This window comes from Rhinolophus hipposideros, assembly GCF_964194185.1.
Source record: "Rhinolophus hipposideros genome assembly, chromosome: 1".
NCBI classification, from domain to species: Eukaryota; Metazoa; Chordata; class Mammalia; order Chiroptera; family Rhinolophidae; genus Rhinolophus; species Rhinolophus hipposideros.
Window position 1 is genome coordinate 57,021,730 of NC_138047.1, and position 21,059 is coordinate 57,042,788.

The 21,059-nt window shown below is 38.5% G+C and overlaps 1 protein-coding gene across 7 annotated transcripts in view; it reads left to right on the plus strand.

Moving 5' to 3' along the window:
• ANXA3 (annexin A3) overlaps positions 1-17,229 on the plus strand; it is a 59,064-nt gene extending 41,835 nt beyond the window's left edge. For 4 of the 7 annotated variants that reach the window (XM_081028687.1, XM_081028688.1, XM_081028689.1 and 1 more), the window contains 6 exons: positions 278-334; positions 679-772; positions 2,180-2,275; positions 6,092-6,150; positions 8,694-8,816; positions 16,064-16,915. In XM_081028687.1, coding sequence (XP_080884813.1) covers positions 278-334; positions 679-772; positions 2,180-2,275; positions 6,092-6,150; positions 8,694-8,816; positions 16,064-16,123 — 489 coding nt within the window. In that variant the 3' untranslated portion in view covers positions 16,124-16,915. Of the gene's footprint in view, positions 1-277; positions 335-678; positions 773-2,179; positions 2,276-6,091; positions 7,526-8,693; positions 8,817-16,063 lie in introns of all 7 variants that reach the window. The other 3 variants (XR_013991928.1, XR_013991929.1, XM_081028686.1) reach the window with 2 other exon arrangements.
• Positions 17,230-21,059: the final 3,830 nt, after the last annotated feature.

The window sequence follows — 21,059 nt, forward strand, 5'->3', positions numbered from 1 at the left end:
TCTCAGTCTGTGCCTTGCGTTTTCATTCCCATAAGATCTTTGAGTTTTCAGAAGAGGGAAACTGAGGCTTAAAAAATTATACGATTTGCTACAAATTTCCTGGCTAGGCAGTGGCAGAGTCAGAACGAGAACCCTGGTGCCTGAGTTCCTCTATGCTACGTGACCTCCATGGGAGAAGAACCTCTAAGATTCGGGTTGGACTACCAAGTGTTAGACTATTCTGTCTTCCGGTTGTTGTCTTCATCTTCCTGAAGATATTTTCATCTTCTCTGTTTAGGGCAGAAGAGACGAAAGCCTGAAAGTGGATGAGCATCTAGCCAAAAAGGATGCCCAGGTCAGTAACAGAGCAAAGAAAACATCTCATCTAACTATTCCGCCACTGGCTGCCTTCTCATTTCTGTGGCACCAGCTGGGGCTGTTGTCTCCCGTCCTGTGGGAAGGAGAAGCCTGACGGCTGCCCAACCCCGGCTCTCTGCCTTCCCCGTGGTGGCTATTATTCCCCTAGCGCCTGCCATCCTGACTCAGATTTCCAGTCTGCGAGAAGTGAGAGACTTGAATACTTTCCTCACTTACCTCTACAATAAAGTCAACCTCCCAGTCTTCTCATTCCATCTCCTAAACAAGAGAAAAAGAATTGTGCTCATAATAACATTTACATCTTCCTCCTTTGTCGCTTAGATTCTCTATAATGCTGGTGAGAACAAATGGGGCACAGACGAAGATAAGTTCACGGAGATCCTGTGTTTAAGGAGCTTTCCTCAGCTAAAACTAAGTAAGGACTCTCATTACAACCTTTTTGGGTTTGTGTTGTTTTGCAAGTGTTTTTGAGGTTAACATACAAAGTTCTGGAAAATGAAGTTAAAAAATTGCAAGGGTTGCTCCATTTTTATGTATCAATAATTCAGGAAACAACATGGGGAAGCTGTGTTCTAAGTCAAGGCAGAACGGACACTACCGTTGTTTTCCCTGGAGGCTGAGGTGATTAGCTAGTGAGTGACAGAGAATACATGGAGGTCGGATGGCAGGAAGAAAAGGAGCGGCCCTCTAGGGTGAGAGCAGACAGGCGTGTTCCTATGGGATAGAGGAGCCTGACTGTGTTACTTCCACCCCAACTCTTCCCTAGTTAGCCACTTTCCAGAAAAACCAGGCATTGTGATACCTCTGTTAATGAATTAACATGGATGAGCATTCAGCTCTTTCTGATGTGCGTAGGGGAGCGGAAACAGCTCTCTTTATCAAAGCAACTATTACGTGGAACTGCTAAGCACCCACCCCTTCACTCATGCGTCTCCCTAAGCATTCTGGAGGCCACAGCACCCAGAAGCCCACAACTCCATTTACTCTGAACATGTGACTGTGGCTTTCCAGGTGCAAGTCTGGAAAACAACCACAGTGCATGACTAAGCTTATGCCGAGTTCATGGAAAAATGAGAAAACATCAGGATATAACCATGCCTTTTTTAATTCTGAGTTTGCCCTTCTTTAATTTTGGCATTAGGATGTCATTTATAAAATACTGGTAATCGTTTATTGTAGTTGCTTTATTAATGTCTTTATTTGAAACACTCCTAGATCTCTCTCCCAAATTTCATTTTTCAAAATTTACTTGGAAAAAATTTACTTGGCTTACAAAGTACGCCTACATGGTTGGTGACGTATGTACAGGTTTTGCTTTGGGGCAAAAACTGGTCAAGAAATTCAAATGCCTTTGGGTAAGTGTGAAATAGGTCATGCTCCCTTAGGGAATGATTTACTCAGCACAAAGAAAGCTTCATCGTTAAGATTTCTTTAGCAGATAAAACATATTTGATTAACAACCACACTGTTGCTTGCTAGGTGCTGCTATAATTTAAAATTAGCCTACCTTACTAGATAAATTATTTATTATTTAACTTTTCAGCCTATTTAAAGCGCTAACAGCCTGGGAAGAGGGAGGGAAGAAAAGAGAGGAAAATCGTTGAAGAAAATGGCTTATGAAGTTCAAGTTGTATTACTGACGATTTTTTTAAAAAGAAATGAAGAAACAAAGAACTTCTGTGTTCAAATTTTGATGATGTACAGGAGTTTTTGAGCTTGCCACCTACCACCTTGATTTGCTGTATGTCAAACCCCAAACTGAACTATATTCACATGTGGTCAACAGGGATGCTTTAAATGTTTTTGTGGTACTGCTTTTTAGCATTTGATGAATACAGAAATATTAGCCAGAAGGACATTGAGGACAGCATAAAAGGAGAATTATCTGGGCATTTTGAAGACTTACTGCTGGCCATAGGTAAGCCCTGGAGTGCTTGTAAACTGAATTACTTTGCACTTGTCTGATATCAGTGGCAAGGTTGGCTCCCTTCGTGTAAGAATCCTGGCTTATGCATTCCCACAGCCCCCAGTGCAATCTACCGTCCACACCATATGCTCAACCACTGTTTTTAAATAGATGCATGAAAAAGTTATCTTCTCTTGTCTCACTTTGCTCTTAACTTTGTATTTGACTTGTCACCACGTTTGGGTTGTAAACTACTTGAGAGATGAGAATATTACATTTGTACTGGCATTTTTGTTGAGCCTCATTGAAAGCTGAGACCTAAGCCAATTTGGTAATTCACCATTTTGGGTTATTTTGGGAGATGCCAGTGGCCTCCAAAAGTTGAGCTCAGGTCGGAACTATAGGTCTCCTCCCCTTTGGCTGTACCACGTGGGAAGGTGTCAAAAAGAAAGGAAGTCACTGACTGGATCCTTTCCTAGAGAGACACGTGGATTAACAAGCAGACAAAAACACCGTTAGTTATATAAGCTGATCGGTCTTTTCAGTGAGATTCTCAGCAGTCTGTCCTTTTAGGCACCCGAAGAACACTTTGCAAGAAAGGTACATTCAGAAGAATGAGACCCTAATCAAGGATCAGTGACCTTCGTAGTCAGAGTTGAGCAACAAAATCTGCGAAATGCTCGTCCACACACAGGATTGTTAGGAATCTTAAGCCACTGTAATTTAGGGTGGCTGCTGGGCTGCCTACAGGCGTCCTCCTCATTAATTCCAAGGTCGGAAGGAGTACCTGTACTTCACACATTGTGGAACTTCATCAATGAAAAATCATTTCTAACATCCATCGTGGTAATTAATAGCTCCTGTGGTGAGATAAAGATAGCTGATGTGTAAGGGTAACCGCCTCTGGAGTGAGCCTCTGACTCATCTTCAAATGTTAATTACCACCTCTGGAGGTCAACTCCGAATTAGGGTTCTTCATACTGTATTTTTCAATAAACACTTATCTGGCACTTACCACGTGCTCAGCACTGTGCTAAATTCTTTACAAATATCAACACATTGAAGCCTCATAACAACCCCATGGATTAGGGACTATTATTATCTCCTTGGTAGAGATGGTAACCTTGAGGGGCAGAGAGGTTCCCCAGGGAATATGTGGCAGAGCTGAGACTCTAACCCAGGCAGTCAGGCTCCACGATCTGTGATGTTAACCAACCACTTTATGTGCTGCAGTGTAGACATAGACTAATACACACATATGTCACACAGTCTGTGCTGACATGTTTTAAAGTAAATTACAGAAAACATAACAGGGAGCAAGCACTGACTAAGTTCCAGTCCCTAGTCTCAGGGCTTCCTTCACATGTGTTATTTCATTTAACTTCTGATTTTCTCTTCAATGCCAAGAATAGGGCTCTTTATCCAAGAACTGCTCAAAAAAAAAAAAAAAATACTGTTGACTCTGATTAAATTACTAAAAGACTGGCCAATAAAGAAAGAAAAAAGCTTCTTTTTCAATTGAATAAATGAAATAGATATTAGTCTCCATAAGTAGTTCTGAGAATATTCCAGTGGCAATGATATAGCCAGTTTCTTTTTTCCATTTTATGTTAATCTTTACATCAGTTTTGCTGCTTTTTATTTTGCCTGCTGAAATATTTGAAAAAGTTTATTGAGATGTACAAACTATCACTCATTGAGCCAAGAAGCATTCTTGGGAATATATATTGAATGATACACTAAATTTGGGCTACCATGCATGTATATCTAGTAAAAGAAAGACCTTATAATTCAACGAATTTAAAGATATGTCATACTTTCATTTTCTATTTCAGTTTACCACTGGAATACATCACAGTATTTTTTTAGTCTTTACTGAGATATAACTCACATACCATAAAATTCATCCATTCAAAGTATACAATTCAGTACTTTTTAGTATATTTACAGAGTTGTGCAACCATCACCACAATCTAAATTTAGGATATTTTCGTCAGCCCTAGAAGAAATACTGTACCCACTGGTGGTTTCCCCCAGCCCCTGGTAACCACCAACCTACTTTCTGTGTTAATAGATCCACCTATTCTAAATGTTTCATATACAAGGAGTCTAATACAGTATGTCAACACATAGTTTTTGATATGAAAACCCACCTGAGCTGTGTCACCTTAGAAATGCATAACAGGAGCATTTCTAGTTGTCAAATCTAGACTTAGATAGGGAGAGGCTGTATTCAAAAAGACTTAAAATAGGCAGGACGCTTTCATCTCAGAAATGTGTGAGAATCTCAAACAGAAAAGGCTTTTCTTTTAAGGGGAAGTTGGGTAAGCAAGAGGACACAATTGTTGGGGTTTGACAGGAAATGTGTCTAGTTCTGTCAGCTGATTCTCTTGTGTTTTAGTGCTAACTCAGGCTGGGGGGAGGGGACAGGAAATCAGAGTTCAGGGACCTGGCAGGAAGAGACAGGACTGACTAAAGTTTGTCAAGACAACACAGGGTGTAAGAAATAGGCATCTGTGAACACTTGGTCATCATAATTAATTTCAGTGGACTCCCTGAGTTTCAGAGATTTCCCTGAGTTTCCCTATTTATGATGCTGGGTGCTATGGCAAGCTTCCTATCAATACATATTCTACCACCTCCCAAAACTTTAGAACATAAAAAACAAACCTGGTGGTTAAGAACATAAAGCAAAGGACAAGCTACACAGTTACAAAAAGAAAAGATTCTATGAAGATTTAGTTTAGGGGGAGGGAGATGATTGAAAAGCTTAATAAAAGTAGGCAATACTTTTGATCAAAGTATTAAGGCTTGCTTAATATGAGAAAAAATAAGTAACACCAATTCAACTGGTTGGTTTCTTCTCAGACATCTGGCACTATTTTTATATTTGACCCAGATTCCAGGTTTGAGTTGCTAATACATTTCCCCTCTGTTTCTCTTAAGTCAGTTACTCAGACTAAAGGCCTTTTTCACTTTTCTTAAGAGAGTCTAAGAGACTGTGAGAAAGCTACTCATTCTTGTTCTGATCTCCAAAATTTATTATGAAATTTATTCACTTTTGGTCAGATTCTTACCTGCAGCTCACATTTCGAATTATAAAAATAAATGTGTTGCAATAAATAGGTTTACTCTCTATAGACTTTTCTATTTCTGACAATTTGCATTTTATTTAAAGGATAATTAATTTGCTTATGTTTTGGCCAATTTCCTTTTTCTTGTTTCACTTTTCTGTTTTTCTTGTCATTTCAAAAGTAAAGAATTGAAAGAATGCAGGATTTTTTTCTGGTGGCTGAATTTAGATTGCAGGCGCTGGTTCTAATGTAATTACTGTAACCAGCCTATACATTCTAAATCTAGCCAATCTTTCCGTTTGAAAAACTGGTTTTAAGTTGAACTCCAGTGCTCCTTCTTACCAAATGAGTTCTTTGGAACAACATCTCTGTAGTCTTTAGACCCAAGTTATTCATCAATGGTTCAAGTTGTTAGAAATGGAGCAATGGTACACCTTACAGAGTTATCAGTGTAAGCGTAGGTGTGTGTTGGTGTGTCTGAGATGAGTCAGCTGAGGTGGGAGTTTCTTTGGCAGGTAATTTTATTTTTCCAAGGCTAAAGATAATTACTGTGCTAAAGTTCCGTGCAAATATAACGTTATAAGGCTTTGAAATTCAGGTTAAGCATTCATTCTTTGATTCTAAACAAAAGCCAGTAATGGGGAGGGTGTAGAGTGGTATGGTTACCCAAAAAAATCCTTTTTAAAAATGTATTGCTGTATATTAACTCAAATACTATTAAATGAAACTGAACATTGCTTTACTTTTCATACAGTTCATTGTTCAAGGAACATGCCTGCCTTTTTAGCTGAAAGACTGCATCGAGCTTTGAAGGTTGGTCTGGAAATTTCATACATGTTCTTAGCTTCTCTCAAGGATAATGTAAAAATAGTACTTAATATTGATGGGATTTCACACTTCTTTTCCATTTTGATGAGTTTTCTTTTGCAGCTAATTTGTCTTATGGGTTGATAATGAGTTGCTTAATCATTATAGAGGTAAGTACAGTGAACTGTTGACTAAATTATTTCCCAGAGTTCACAGTAAGTGTAGGCAGTAAAACTTGTTTTAGAATGTCAAATCTCAAACTTGGCTGATTAGGTCCAGTGGCCTCTCAAGCTGCCTTACTTAAAATAAACCAAGCCTGGAGTCATCAGCCTTTCATGCTATGGAAACAACCATGTTTTCTTGTCTGTTGTCGCTGCTAGATGGTGAGCTCCATGAGTACAGGACTATTTCTTTCTCTTTTATATTTTCAGACCCTGTCATTGGGCCTGACACATAAAAGATGCTTACTTCAGTTTTTTTACTGACCGTTTTCTGTGCAAGTACACATGCACCATCCAAGTTATATCCAAAGTGAACACATTGTTTCCCTTACCTCACCTCCCACCCTGTCCTATATTCAGTCATCTCAGCGGATAGCCTGAAGGGGACCAAAAGTTCTTCCTTTGGGGATATTGATTTCAAGCTGGTTATTAAGAAACAAAAGACTCAGAAAGAAACATGGACCCTCCCTTTCCTGCCCAAGAGATTCGGACAGAAAAACCAGCTTCGGGAAGGAGATCTTTGGATGTTGCCTTAACTTAATTTGAATGAAGTGTGGTAAATAGGGAGCTTCAGGCAGGGGCCTATGAACTGGATACCCCCTGTGTCCCATTGTTTCTGAGTTGCTTAGCAAGAATTTTCCTGCCTAGTGTGTTCTGTTCTTCCTCAGTTACCTGTAAATCGCCTGTTTTCACTTCTGAACTCTAATACCCTGTCTCTCCCTCCCCCTTCTCCTTTGTCCAAAATGTCATCTATACCCAATGTTACCTCACTGTCTTTGGAATTATCAGGCTTATGTGAATTCCCCATGCACATGTATTGAAAATTGGATTTTCTCCAATTGATCTGTCTCTGTTAATTTGATTGTTAGCCCAGCTAGAAGAACTTAGAAGGTGGGAGGAAAAGTATTCATTTTCTTTTTTAGCCCCACAGGAACTGGACTTCCCAGCTGTCTGAAGTTGTGCCATTCCTCCCCATCCTTGTTCTCTGTGCCTCAGTCTTTCTGTTCCTAGGCTATGCCAAGTCTCTTCCCACCGCAAAGTCTTTGCATCTGTTGTCCTGAAATGTACCTTCTCCAGATCACACATGGCTGGCTCCTTCTTATCTATCAGGTCTCTGCTCAAATGTCACCTCCTGAGGGAGGTCTTCCCTGACTACACAGGTCAGTTGACTCCCTTTCAGTTATACTCCATGTCGTAGTTCTTTTTATTGCTTACTTAAACAATTTATTAATTTCTTTACTGACCATCTCCATCCACTGGAATGTAAACTCCGTGAGGAGATAATAGAAGTATTATCAGTTTTGTTCACTATCATATGCACAGTACATGGAACAATGTCTGGCATATAGTAGATGCTCAATAAGCATTTGTTGAAGGAATGAAGAGTGTTAATATCCACCCAACTGCTCAGAAATTTTACATTTCTCCCTCTCCTTCATTCTCCTCAGATGATATACATCAAGGTTTTTCATTTACCTTTATAAGCTTTTCTTAAATCTATCCATGTTCTCCATCCGTACCGCCATTTTTCTATGTCGGGCCATCACCATCTTTTTTGTTGTTGTTGTTACTGCTGTGACCTGGGGATAAGTCCCAAACCTTCTAGTCTTATTCCATTATCTTCATTCCACTCCTGCCCTGCAATCCATTCCTTGTACTGCTGTCAAAGGGATCTTCTGAAACTACAAATCTGATCTGACCTCAGTATTCTCATGTTTAAAAATTGCGATAGTTCTTCACTCTTGGGATAATGTTGGAATTTAATTTCATGATTTACAAGGTCTGGCCTTTCCAGACACAGCTCTTGCTATTCTTCCTCATTACTTGTGTCTCCATGAATGAGGCGTTCTTTCTTGCCCTAGACCTTCATATATGCTGTTCTCTCTACTGGAACATTTTTTCCCTTTCTCTATGAATCCCACCCCTTCTTCTCCTGGCTGACTATTTAGGCCTTAGCTTAAATACCACTTTCTCAGACAGACCTTTCCTAATGTGTAATCTATTTTAGGTTCCCCTAATATATGCTCCCATAGTACCCAGTATTTTCTATATGTCAGATTATATTGCAATCACCTGTTTTCTTGCCTATATCTTTTACAAAATTGGAAATTTAACAGGGGTATCTCCGTTTTCATGGTACAAGCAGAATAAGTGCACAATAAATATGTCTTGGGTAAGTGAATGATAAAGTTTGATGATAAATGAGTGAAGAAGAGTCACTATGGTTGATTATTTTGTGCATCATTATCTATTTCTTATAAATATAGATCTATATGTTGTTTAGTGACTGATGACATTTGTACTGTGGACACCTACATTTCTTAACAGGGTGCTGGAACTGATGAGTTTACTCTGAACCGAATAATGGTTTCCAGATCAGAAATTGACCTTCTGGACATTCGAGCAGAGTTTAAGAAGCGGTGTGGCTATTCCCTACATTCAGCAATTAAAGTAAGTCTCCTCTTAAAAACAGCAAAACATTTTGCCTTTCTCCACCCATCCTCTTTCCCTTATAATCCTTAGAAAAATGGAGATGTGTGTCTTAGATTTTTCTCTCCTTGTCAATGTGTAAATGTGTTTTCTGAGTTTAAAATAGTAATAGTAAAATGTCCCTTAAAAGTAAGAGACTATTTTTCGGCTCTAGACTCTCAGACACATAATAGATACTCAACTTTTTTTTTTTTTTAAGGTTTAATGGCCACTAATATTTTTTCTCTTGTGGATGGCATATGCAGGTTGTTTACCTGTTTTCTATATTGCAGTGTGTTTATCTATTTCAATGTTTCTTTATGACAACAGAAGAAAAGAAAAATGCATATTTTAAATTTCGTCTTTATTTTACACAAATGATAGCATGGTTCTGAAACAGAGTTTTTTTCATTTCAGTATACTGGAAGCTTTCTTATTCTTTTTAACAGCTACATATCATTTTGTTATTTGTGTATTTGTACCCACCACATCAACAGATGTTTCTGGTTTCTTGCTATTACAAACAATGTGGCAATTTGTATACACAATTTTGTAAGGTACAAGTGTACTTGTAGGATCAATTTTCAGAAGTAGATAGGATTGTTGAGATAGATGTAAATACATTTGTAATTTGGTGAATACTACCAACTGACCTCTATTTGCATGAAAAATGTATGAATTCTTGTTTGTCCATAATTTTGGCAAAGAGGGTGTTTTCAAGCTTATGAGTTTTTACAATATGATAGGTGAGAAATAGTATTTCAGTGTAGTTTTAATATGAATTTTTCTTAATATGTGTGAAGCTGGAACATGTTTTCATGTTTTAAATGCCATTTGCATTTCTTTTTCTGTGATTTTTTTTTTTAATGTTCTTTGCCTATATTATTGAGGATTGGGGTTTTAATTTTTTGGGGGGAGGGTCAATTTTTAATACCTCTTTTCACGTAAGTTAGATTGACCATTTGTCTGGGAATTGTAAATATTTTTCCCAGTTTGTTATTTTTCTTTTGACATGCCTGAAGGTGTTTCTCCATGCAATTTTGCATCAAATTGAATTTATCAATATTTAATAGTTTCTTGAGTTAAATTAAAAAATTGATCTCTTACAGTCTGTCATTCTGGATGAGAATCTTCCTAAAATGTGTTACACGACTTCCTTTCTGCTTTAAAGAATGAAACCAATTTTCATTATTCTCAGGTCTCAGTTGATGTTATATACATAAAAACCCCAAATAAATTACAAATTATTACAATTAACAAGGAAGTAAGACCTGCAAAAATTGTGTAAGAGGCTTCCATACATAAGTTCAAAAGTCATAGTCCCAATAAGAACATAGCAACTAGGAAATAATGAAGTAAGGGGCTAGCCCCTAGACCTGCCTGACAGTCTTCCATTGAAGACTGTTTTCTACCTTAGCCTCCCAGATGGCATACAAGTCTCCAGTAAATGAGTGATAGAGGAAGTCCAGCTGGGCTTCCACTTGGACCCCTGAAACAAAGTGGAAGCCCAGGTTGTTGAGCGAGCCATCAAACGGTTCCAGCCTCCAGAGCCGCTGGCTAGGTGAAAAAAGACGGAGTCCAGGGCTGGCTTCACAAATGTCCGGCAGGTCTTTCTATGCCTCAGCCCCATCCACACTACAGATGTCTGGAGAAAAATCATCTTTGGAAAGCGTTAGGTCCAGAGGTAGAGACAAGTGGATCTAACTTAGTATAGAGTCACCAAGGCTCGAGCTCAGAAGGACCAACGTAGCCTGGACGAAGGAAGCATTTGCTCTGAGTGCTGATGGTCCAAAGTTGGGTGTGGAGTCTAAGGTGTCTAGAAACCTAGGCCCCAGCTTGGGGATGATTCATGCCCTTATGTGTCTTGCTCCTGAGCAGCGACCTCTCTCAAGCCCCTAGGATGCTGGGGTCCCATGCTATGTGGGAGGTGACATCCAGCCATGGCCACCGGGGATGCCTCGGTTTAGTCTGCATTCCTGTGTCACTGTACAAGCTGGCCCTACCCAGATAACCACCTTTAACTAGGTACACGTGTTGGCCCGGGCCTTTTCGCAGCCATCTCGAGAACGTTCCTGCCACAGGCCTCACCAATGGTCTTTGAATGAATGAATGAGCTTCAGTTAACTAGATTCATTTACCAAAATTTTTTTTTCAACCAGTGCTTTTGTTTTTATACTAAACCTTCGCAGAAAGAAATGCATGCCTAAGTTGAAATCAGGAACTTACTCAAAAAGGCAACTCTCAGACTCTGCCTGGGACGTAGCACAGATTTCATCAACTGCTCACACTCAATGCAATTTGAATCGATCCTGACACATTACAATAGTTTCAATCAACAGAGGAAGATTCAATAACGTTAGCCATATTTTCTTACCAAGGCAGAAAAGTAGACTCATACATTTTATAAAGATTGTCAGTAACAAGATTGAACATAAAGAGGGCTTTCAGTTCACCCTTAGCAAACCAGAAAATTAAATTAACCAGTAGCTCTCCCTTCCCCAATGGTCTGGATAATTGGAGCTTATTGTATTAGGAAACATTTAACTCTAGGTATCTTGATAGAAAAGAAAAATCCATTGCTGAAGAGTTCATTTTGTAATGTAAAATTACATAAGCTTTCTTCATTTCTACCACCTAACGTACATTATTAAGTAATGTCATTACATTTTCGCTATTAATGAATAGCATCCTTTTAGATGGTTCCATTTCTCTAATTCAGAAGCTAGAGTTCCATTTTGTGTATTGTGGGGAAGGAAGAATCCTTCCTCCCCTCTTCAAGTTTCTTTTGGTTGGTCTAATCAAATCTACATGAGGCAGATTAACAAAAGAAAACAAGCAAATTTAATTACATATGTACACCTGGAAACCCCACATACATGAGCGGTTCAAGGACAGAAAGTTAAAACGAGGTATATGGGACATTCTGAGGTAAGATGCCTTCAGAGGGTCACTGCAGGATTATAAGAAGAGCAGAAGTTCAGTAATTTGTAGTTAGCCCTGCCCTACAGTGGATCAAAAAAGGTTATTTCTAATAATTTCTTACTATGGGCAAGGGTCCCTAATTCAAATTCTTCTAGGTAGTTAAGGGGAGAGGGCCAGAAGTTTCTTTTGATTCTGTGGGGTCTGAGTTACATTCAGTTTAAACTAATCCACATACCACAGAGGCACATGTTGGGGTGACTGATTCTGAACCCCTGCAATATCGTCTGGGCCCTTGGTTCTCTCTTCCTCTTCCTTCTGTTTTCTTTTAAACATTTCTCTGTTCACTAACACCTGTCTCAGGTGACGACTGGTGGGGAAGAGAAGGAAAGAAGGTAAATGAAAAATAAATGTGTATCTCTTATTAATTAATAAGATATTAACAGAAATTTTGTATGCATTACATTTTTTTGGTAGATTTCCTTGATCAACAGATTAAGTACCTATTTAACAAATAGCACAATTTCAATCTCTTTAAGGGAAAACGTAGTAGCTACCCTCAATTAACTCATAATCCATGGGGAGACTTGAGATGGGCATAAATGAAATAATTATAAGGTAATAATATGAAACAGCATACAATTAAATACTAGGTTGTAGGGTACACAGGATAGAAATACAGAAATTGAGAGTAAAATAAGTTTGGGATTAGATAGGGAATGTTTCTTAGGGAAACAGATTTGAGCCTGCCTTTCAGGTTAATTAAGTATGTGTTGAGTGCCTCCGATGGACCAGGTGCCATGATGCTCAACGGGGTCTCACAGGTGAATGCTCTAGAAGTATACGTATGGTGAAAAGTAGGAGGGGAAAGTAATAAGGCACTTGGTTGATTAGAAGGTTTGCCTTGGGGAATATTGAAAAATAAAATCCAGATGGCAAGATGAATTCAGTTGAAAGAGCTCTGAGATCATGGAATTAGTATTTCATTCATTCAATTAAAAATATTGATTAAATGAGGGGCCTGCCTGGTGGCTCAGGCAGTTGGATCTCCATGCTCCTAACTCCAAAGGCTGCCGGTTCGATTCCCACATGGGCCAGTGGGCTCTCAACCACAAGGTTGCCGGTTCAACTCCTCGAGTCCCTCAAGGGATGGTGGGCAGCACCCCCACAACTAAGATTTAACACGGCACCTTGAGCTGAGCTGCCTCCCTGATGGCTCAGTTGGTTGGAGCGCGGGCTCTCAACCACAAGATTGCCAGCTTGACTCCCACAAGGGATGGTGGGCTGTGCCCCCTGTAACCAGCAACGGCAACTTGAACTGGAGCTGAGCTGCGCCCTCCACAACTAAGACTGAAAGGACAACAACTTGAAGCTAAACAGCACCCTGCACAACTAAGATTGAAAAGGACAACAACTTGACTTGGAAAAAAAGTCCTGGAAGTGCACACTGTTCCCCAATAAAGTCCTGTTTCCCTTCCCCATAAAAAAAATCTAAAACATATATATATAAAATGAGTATTATGTGTCAAGCTCAGGGTTACAATTATAAGCAAAGAAAAATGTTTCCTATCCTTTCAGAATTACAAATAAATGTAAAATTACAACTATGTTAAATTTAAAGGAAAACGATATTGTGCTATAAGACCATGTGATAGGTGGATTTGACCTATAGGAAAGACTTCTATGAGGAAGTTATGATTCAGATTAAAAATGAGTATCCAACATCAAGGCAAAGGTTGTGGGGATCGGGAGTCAGGAGAGCATTCTAACAATAGGAGTTGCAAGTGTAAAGCCCTCGGGTGGAGGAAAATAATGAAAAATGAGGCTGAAGGGACCACATCCCCAAGACCTTTTGACAATTTAAGGATTTTTCTATAGCTTAAGAGTAATAGGAAGCCACTGAAGAATTTTAGTTGTAAGCACTTAGTGTCATGATTAGAAGTCCATTGTGAAAAGATCCCTGGGCTATGGAGAATGAATTAGACATAAGACAGATGTGAGGTGATGAGTTATACTAGTCATTTTAGAGTAGCTACGAGTGGGTAGTACAAAGTAGTAATGCAGATGGAGAAGGAGCAAAGACTCAAAAGATACTTAGGAGTTACAATTAAGACACTTTGTGTGAGGAGCAAGAAAGGGACGTGCTAAGGACGACTCCCAGGTTTAACATGGGAAACAGATAGTCACACCGTTCCCTGCAAGAGCGTCAAGTTTTAGGGGGTTTTGTTTTCTCTCCTTTGTTTTTGGGGAATGGAAAGTTCATGTGTTTGGTTTTGCATGTATTAAGTTCACAATGTCTTTGAAGCACATAAGTGGAAACGTCAAGTTAGTAGCTAGTGGTGAAATATATTTTCAGTCAACTATGTTATTGAATCCTTGGACATGGATACACATTCTCTATGGAGAAAGTATAGATTGAGAGGAGAAGAGAACTGAGATTTAAGCTTACTAACAATTAATGTCTGGATAGCAGAGGATAAATAAGCCTGCAAAGAAGACAAAAATGGAGGTATCAAAGAGGAAGGAGAAAAGCGAGGACTACTTACAGGGAAAGTAAGGGCTCTGTGGTTGATGGATATGGTGGTCATTGGACTAGATTTACAAAACAATAAGAACTAATACCTTGGAGAATACAGATTGACAAATCTAGAGTCAAGGAAACTAGTGACAAGGGATGAGAACCTAGAGTAGGTTTGTTGTGGTTAGAATGGAAAAAAAAGAATTTAAAAACCACCACAAAGAAATAATTGGCAAGGCAGATTAAATGCAAAGGATAGAAGATGTGATCACAGTTGAGAGATGAGAGAACCTCTGGTACCACTGTTAAAAACAGGCCGTCAGAAACATTTAGTTAATTTCTTAAGAACAATTAATGTGGCCTAATTAGAAAGCCATAAATTATGTTCAAAGGTTTTGAAAATACACGAACTTTTTTGTGATAAAATTTCTAAAATGCCATGTAAAAACAATATTTTACCAGAAGGCATAAGGGCCTAGATGTAGGAGAGAATGTAGATGTAGGAGAAAAAAAAGAATGTTTGTTTAATGCCTACAGTGGATCAGAATTTTAAATATAGCTCTGCAGTAAGCTACTTGTATGTATTTTCTCAATTAAGTGATAGAACCCCTAATAATTTTTACAGCTTTGATCAGAGATGGGTAGAGGGAGCTATTTTAATACAAAGCAAGACCAGTTGACGTGTCAGCTGTTCAAGACATTATTACGTATGGTAGGCTAACACTTAAGAAAACCAGTAGGGGAAGAGCTAAAAATCTATATAAAACTGAAGAGTATATGTTAATGCCTTTTGTGTCTTATTATGAAAGTAATGCTTAATCTGTTTTCTAAAAGACCCTTCTTCATTGCTTCCTTTACATTACTGCTTACTTAATATTTACTCCAATGTAAAACTTAAGTGATAAAAAGTGTTCACTGTTTGAGTTGCCTTGAATAGAATAATAATGTGAAGTTTTTTAGGCAATCTTGGTTAAAAGCCAAGTTTTATCTCCAATGCTATGCAAAGGTTTTTCTTTTTTTGCATAGCAAACATGGCATTTTTGTACTTTAAGCCTCAGTTTCACATGGTATATTTTCTGAATCTACGTCTTTTTTGGCTAGCCTAGGGGAAAGGAACTAAGAAACATACTCTTTGGGGATGTGGTTCATTTTACTTTAAGTCAAGCAGTATAGATGGTGTTAAGGGGCTAGGCTATCTGGGTTAGAATCCTGCCTCTGTTGCTTATTTTCTATATGATTCGGAGCAAGTTTCCCAACCTGTTTTCTTATTTTACTTATCTGTTAAATGGAAATACATATGGTACCTACTGCTTAGAATTCTACTAAGGGTTAAAGTCGTTAATCTTTGAAGAGCAAGTGTTTGGTAAATGTTTTACATCTATCTATATATATATAATTTCATATATTTACATATAAAATGTATATATAATTTTTTAACTAATTTTTTAGAATTTCATTAGAAAATTAATATTATGTAATTCTGTTAGAATTTTGTTAGAAAATTAATACTATGTAATATTATGTAATTGATGCAGTCTTATTTTATTACACCCAAATTTAAATTTAACTGCAATAAATCTGGAGGAATTTAAACATTATATATTGCAAAGAAGATGCTAGGCTGGAAAATAATTACACCCAGGTATGAATGAATGATGGAACTGCAGGTGCATTTTACTAAATGGTACACATCCCAGTGAATCCCATAGTGCTGTGGGATTTGATTCGTTTATGGCACCCTCATTATTTATGCTGTATCTGTCCTTCTTTCCATCGGTCCTGTTCTTTGCAGTCGGATACTTCTGGAGACTATGAAGTCACACTCTTAAAGATCTGTGGAGGAGATGACTGAGTCAAGAACTTCATCTCCAAAGGTTGCCTGCTCCCATGATGGACTTTTCCAACAGCGCTGCTTACTTCTTTCTCACCGGATTGGAAAGTATAAGCAAGTGTAAGCAGCAACCTGTTTTCCTAACTGAAATTTTCATTGTTCCGTAACAACAACAACAAAGTGATTGTTTTAGAGCATCTCATCATAATGTAGTAGTTTATTTAAAATGGTATGAAGAATCTGCTAATACTATCCGAATGATATTTCTGCTTAATGGTCAGAATCTTTGTACAGTTCTAAAACATTAAATGCAAAAGCCGAGTAATAAAAGTGGTTGCCTTTCTTAAATTGTCTGTTTTAGCATCTACCAACATTTTTTGGTACCTAGTGCCAACAACTAATGATATTTTGCAACACTTGTTACAAAAGCTGTTGCTGCTTCAATTTATCTATTACCGTATTAATCACACTCATGTTTAAGAAAGGAATAAAAAATGGAGATGTATGTAACCCTGCCTATCCTTTCTAGATGTGATCAAGCTATCAGAGTGGCAATGCGTGATATGCTATTTTAGCCCTCAGAAAATGTCTGCTGTGCTATTAATCTAACCACTTCCTGTTTGCATGGCAAGCGTTGTGGTTATTCCATGCTAAATACTACTTTCCTACAAATGGGTATTTAGAATTAAGCCTCTAAGGTTTCCTTTTCCTCTAAAATAAGTTTGCAGAACTAGGCATTTAAAAAAGTCCCTCATGTTATATTTGAAAGGTACCTAACATGAAATATCTTGAGTAATATGAAATATATGAGGTAAAAAAAAAAAAAAATCCAGAGCTTTTAATCAATACGTTTTACTGGGAAATACTCCTGAGACCTTGCAGAAAGACAGAGAAGTTATTCCTTGTTCTGGGATCTCCAGAATGCATACTGGGATAAAGCACAGGAATTTAGAGTCCTACACACCTGGTTTTGACTTCCTGCCCTACCACTTAACTAGCTCAGGGACCCTGGCAACTACTAAGCCCTGCTAAACCAAAGTTTTCTCATCTGTAAAATGGTGGTAATTACAGCACCTGTCTTTCTCATAGAGTTTCTTAAAGATTAACATAAATGCCTGTGAACACTTAGCCCTGTGCCTAGACAAGGTGAATGTTCAGTTACAGGGTTGTCATTATTATTACCAAGAAACATCAATATGATGACGACAGCATTGCAGGCATTCTCCAAAGACTGCAGTTCACCTGCCATGTACCAAGCCCTGTGCTAAGTAAGTATTGGATACACCAAAGGGACTGAGACTCATTTCCTTTCGCCAAAGCTTAAAATCTGAGGGAAAGACATGTAAGCAGATAAACACAGCACAGTATTACCATATGCATTCAGGGAAATAGCATTGTGTAAAAGAGAAGCAGTGTGCAGATGGAATTGAGAATTTAGCCTACTGAAGGTCACAAACTCCACCAATTAAAAAGAACAGAGGCTCTCCAGACAGGAGAGAACTTGTAGTGTCAGTTATAAATGAGCAGGATGTGTGCATAGCTCTACCCAAAGGTTAGGGTGGCAGAAGCTTAGAGTACAAGGGGAAGTGACCGTGATAGGCAGGGCGCAGCTAATGCAGGCTCATAGACCATGCTGAAGAGTTTACAAGCAAGAGAGTGTCATGCAAGGAGAATTCCAAGAGGATTTCAATCAGGGAAATGATGTCAAATTTTTGATCAAAGGAAAGGAATGGATGGGAGAGGAAAGCTAGAGGCAGGGAGCGTACTTGGCAAATTAGTTCTATAATCAATACTAGAAGTATCAGCCTGAACTAAGATAATGGCAAGGGAAACCAAAGGAACATATATATATATATATATATGTTCAAAAAATACACACACACACACACACATAATCTTAAGAAATATTTTGGAGATAAAATTGATAGAACAAGGTAATCAAGTTAGTCAGGTGTCAAGTTTGCCCCCATGATTTTGGCTTAAGCAATTCAGTGAATGGATGTCTCACCAAGCAATAAGTATTGCTAATACTCAAGTGCGTACTACGTATCAGGCACTATGTTAAGCAGTGTAGTATATGTTAACTTGTTAATCCTCAAGGAACTTTACAGTGTAGGCACTAACTCACAGACAGAGGAATTAGAGAAAATAAGTATTAGGTTGGTGCAAAAGTAATTGCAATTTAAAAGGTTAAAAACACTGCAATTACTTTTGCACCAACCTAATAACTCGACCATTGGAAGAGCCAGTATTTAAACCCAAGCAGCCCAACTCCAGTGTCCAGGTTCTTAGCCACTATTTTGCCTTAGAATTTATCCCAACCCAGGGCCACTCTTCTTCTGAAGCCTAGAACATAAGCTATTTGAATGCAGGGAATTTTGTCTCTTATGTTCCTGCTGTATCCTTAGTGCTTAGAACGTGCTTGGTACATAAAAAGCACTTAAGTCTTTTTTGAATGAAGTTCGTTTCCTACATGCATTTGAGCTATGTAAGTGAATTTGGGATGGCTAGTTAAACATTTGTAAGTGTACCTGAGTCTCTGCTTCCCGTCTTGGGAAAAGAAACTAATATTGCACTATGGGCTGCCTCAGAAAAAAGCTAAAAAATTTTACCCAAAGTGTTTTTTCCAAGCTACCCATCACCATGGAGAGAAATATTTTGTAAAGCTGGCCAGGACATTGAGAATTCTGGAGAAGCAACAAGTTCAAATGCATATATATTCTTTACTTAAGCTAAATTTCTGAAATGGCATTACAAGATATTAATCTTGGCCACATTCTTCAAAGTCATGGAGAAGAAATTTCTACCCCATTTGCGTTTTGATATTAACTGTTCCTTTCCTTTTCTGTCTTCCTTTCCCCTCCTCTTCCCTCCCTTCCCCTTCTTTCCTTTCCTTTCTTCTCTCCTTCCTTCCTTCCCATTCATTGTTATCTCTCTTTATTTCTATAAGGTAATAAGCACTGTTGAAACCACCCTCCAACATGAACACTAAGACTTTGACAATAAACTATTACCAACCTTGTGGCCTTCCCTTCCCACCTCTCCAGCGAACACAAGGACCATCCCAAACTTTGTGTTCATTGTCCCCTTGCTTTCTTTTTCTATAGTTTTTTGTTTATTTTTTTCCTTTATAAAGTGAGCCTTGTACTGCATGTAATTTCTGGGACTTCTTTTTGCACATAATATTATTTTGCTAAGTGATATCCCTATCATTGCATGTCATGTGTTTAATTTGACTGTTATATATCATTCTATTGTGTAAGTCACAAATATAATTTCAAGGAGGCTGCAGAATTTCTCTGAAGGAAGTAGGGAAAGTATTTTTATCCGGCTCCCCACTCTTTGTGCTTCTTTGGGGTTGTGATGCCCCACTAGGGCCACAGAAGTAGCCTTCAGCTCCATTCAGTTAGAGGCAGAGTATAACAGGAAAAAACACAAAGCTAGAATGAACCTAGGTTTTGCTCTTTAATGGGTTCTGATCACCACTGTGAGGAGTGAAGAGGGTGGAGTTCCTCACACCAACAAGCAATGCTCTGACACAAGCTGGATGTCCTACAATTCAGCTCTAAATCTGACACTGTCTACCTGGAAACAGCATGAGATCCCACAGGTTAAGATTTCAGTCCTACAAGACTGTCCCCCACCAACTTCAGACTCCGAGCACAAGTCCAGATTGTCACCTGGGTTCTGACCAACTGGCTGTAGATCAGAGGTTCCAGTGACCTCCTCCCTGGGTTCAACTAATTTGCTCCCAGAACTCAGGAAAACATTTCCCAGTTTATTATAAATGAATACAATAAAGCATACAGATGAACATGCAGATAGAAGAGAGGTATAGGGCAAGGTTTGTGGGAAAGGACATGGAGTGTCTATGCCCTGTCTGCAGACCATTCTTCCAGCACTTCTATATGTTGTTCACCAACCCAGAAGCTCTCTGAACCCCATACTATGGGAGGTTTCATCATGTTGGCATGATTGATCATTAACTCCATTTTCAGCCCTTTACCCTTCTCAAGAGAATGGGGGCAGGGCTGAAAATTCCAAGTTTCCAATGATGGCTTGTTCTTTCCAGTGATTGGCCCGGCCCTCTAGTAGCCATCCAGGAGCCCACCCTAGTCGACTCATTAGCAAAGATGAAATATTAGAACAAAAGATGATCCTAGTTCTCTTATCACTTGGGAAATTACAAGGGTTTTAGAAGCTCTGTGCCAGAAACCAATGTATACATTTTTTTTTCTATTATCTCACACTCTTGTTTTCCCAGGGATACACTGTGTAATCTTGTCATAAAAAGGGACAGCCACTAAACCATTGTGCATGTCAACGTATACGTTACATACCTCTAAATTCCTAGCCCAGTATCCTATTCATAGGAGGCACACAATAAATTTTAGTAACAATAGCTTGTAAAGTGGGGTAGTAGACTTTTCCTGCCAGTTACACTAGGTTGTCATAAGGAACACAGGAACTAACAATTAGAGCTACTTTGAAAAGCATTGAATAACATTCAAATGTGATGTAGAATTGTAGAATTGATATTAGAGTAATCAATATTGTTGTATGTATGAATCGAGGACTTACTAAGTATTGTACTAGATATTTTAGATCTCATTCACAGAGTTGTTATACCATTTATCTGTCTTAAGTACTTTGTGGAACAAAGTATGGTTATATGTGTCAATATTATCCCCATTTTACAGTTGAAGACTAGCCCAAGGTCACACAGCAGGAAAACCAAGGTTTAGAATCCAGGTCAGTTTATATCTGTGCATGAGGAGTGGGAGAATGAAGGAAGTGATGATCACTTGAGAGGACCCCCAAAGAAAAAGGAACATTAAAATAATAAAAAAAGACTCCAAAGAAATTGCTCCTTTAAACTTTTTACCCACATTCTTCTTGCACTGTCTGCATTGGATCAGCTAGTAGCTACTAAAAGTACATTTCTGATGATTCTGAT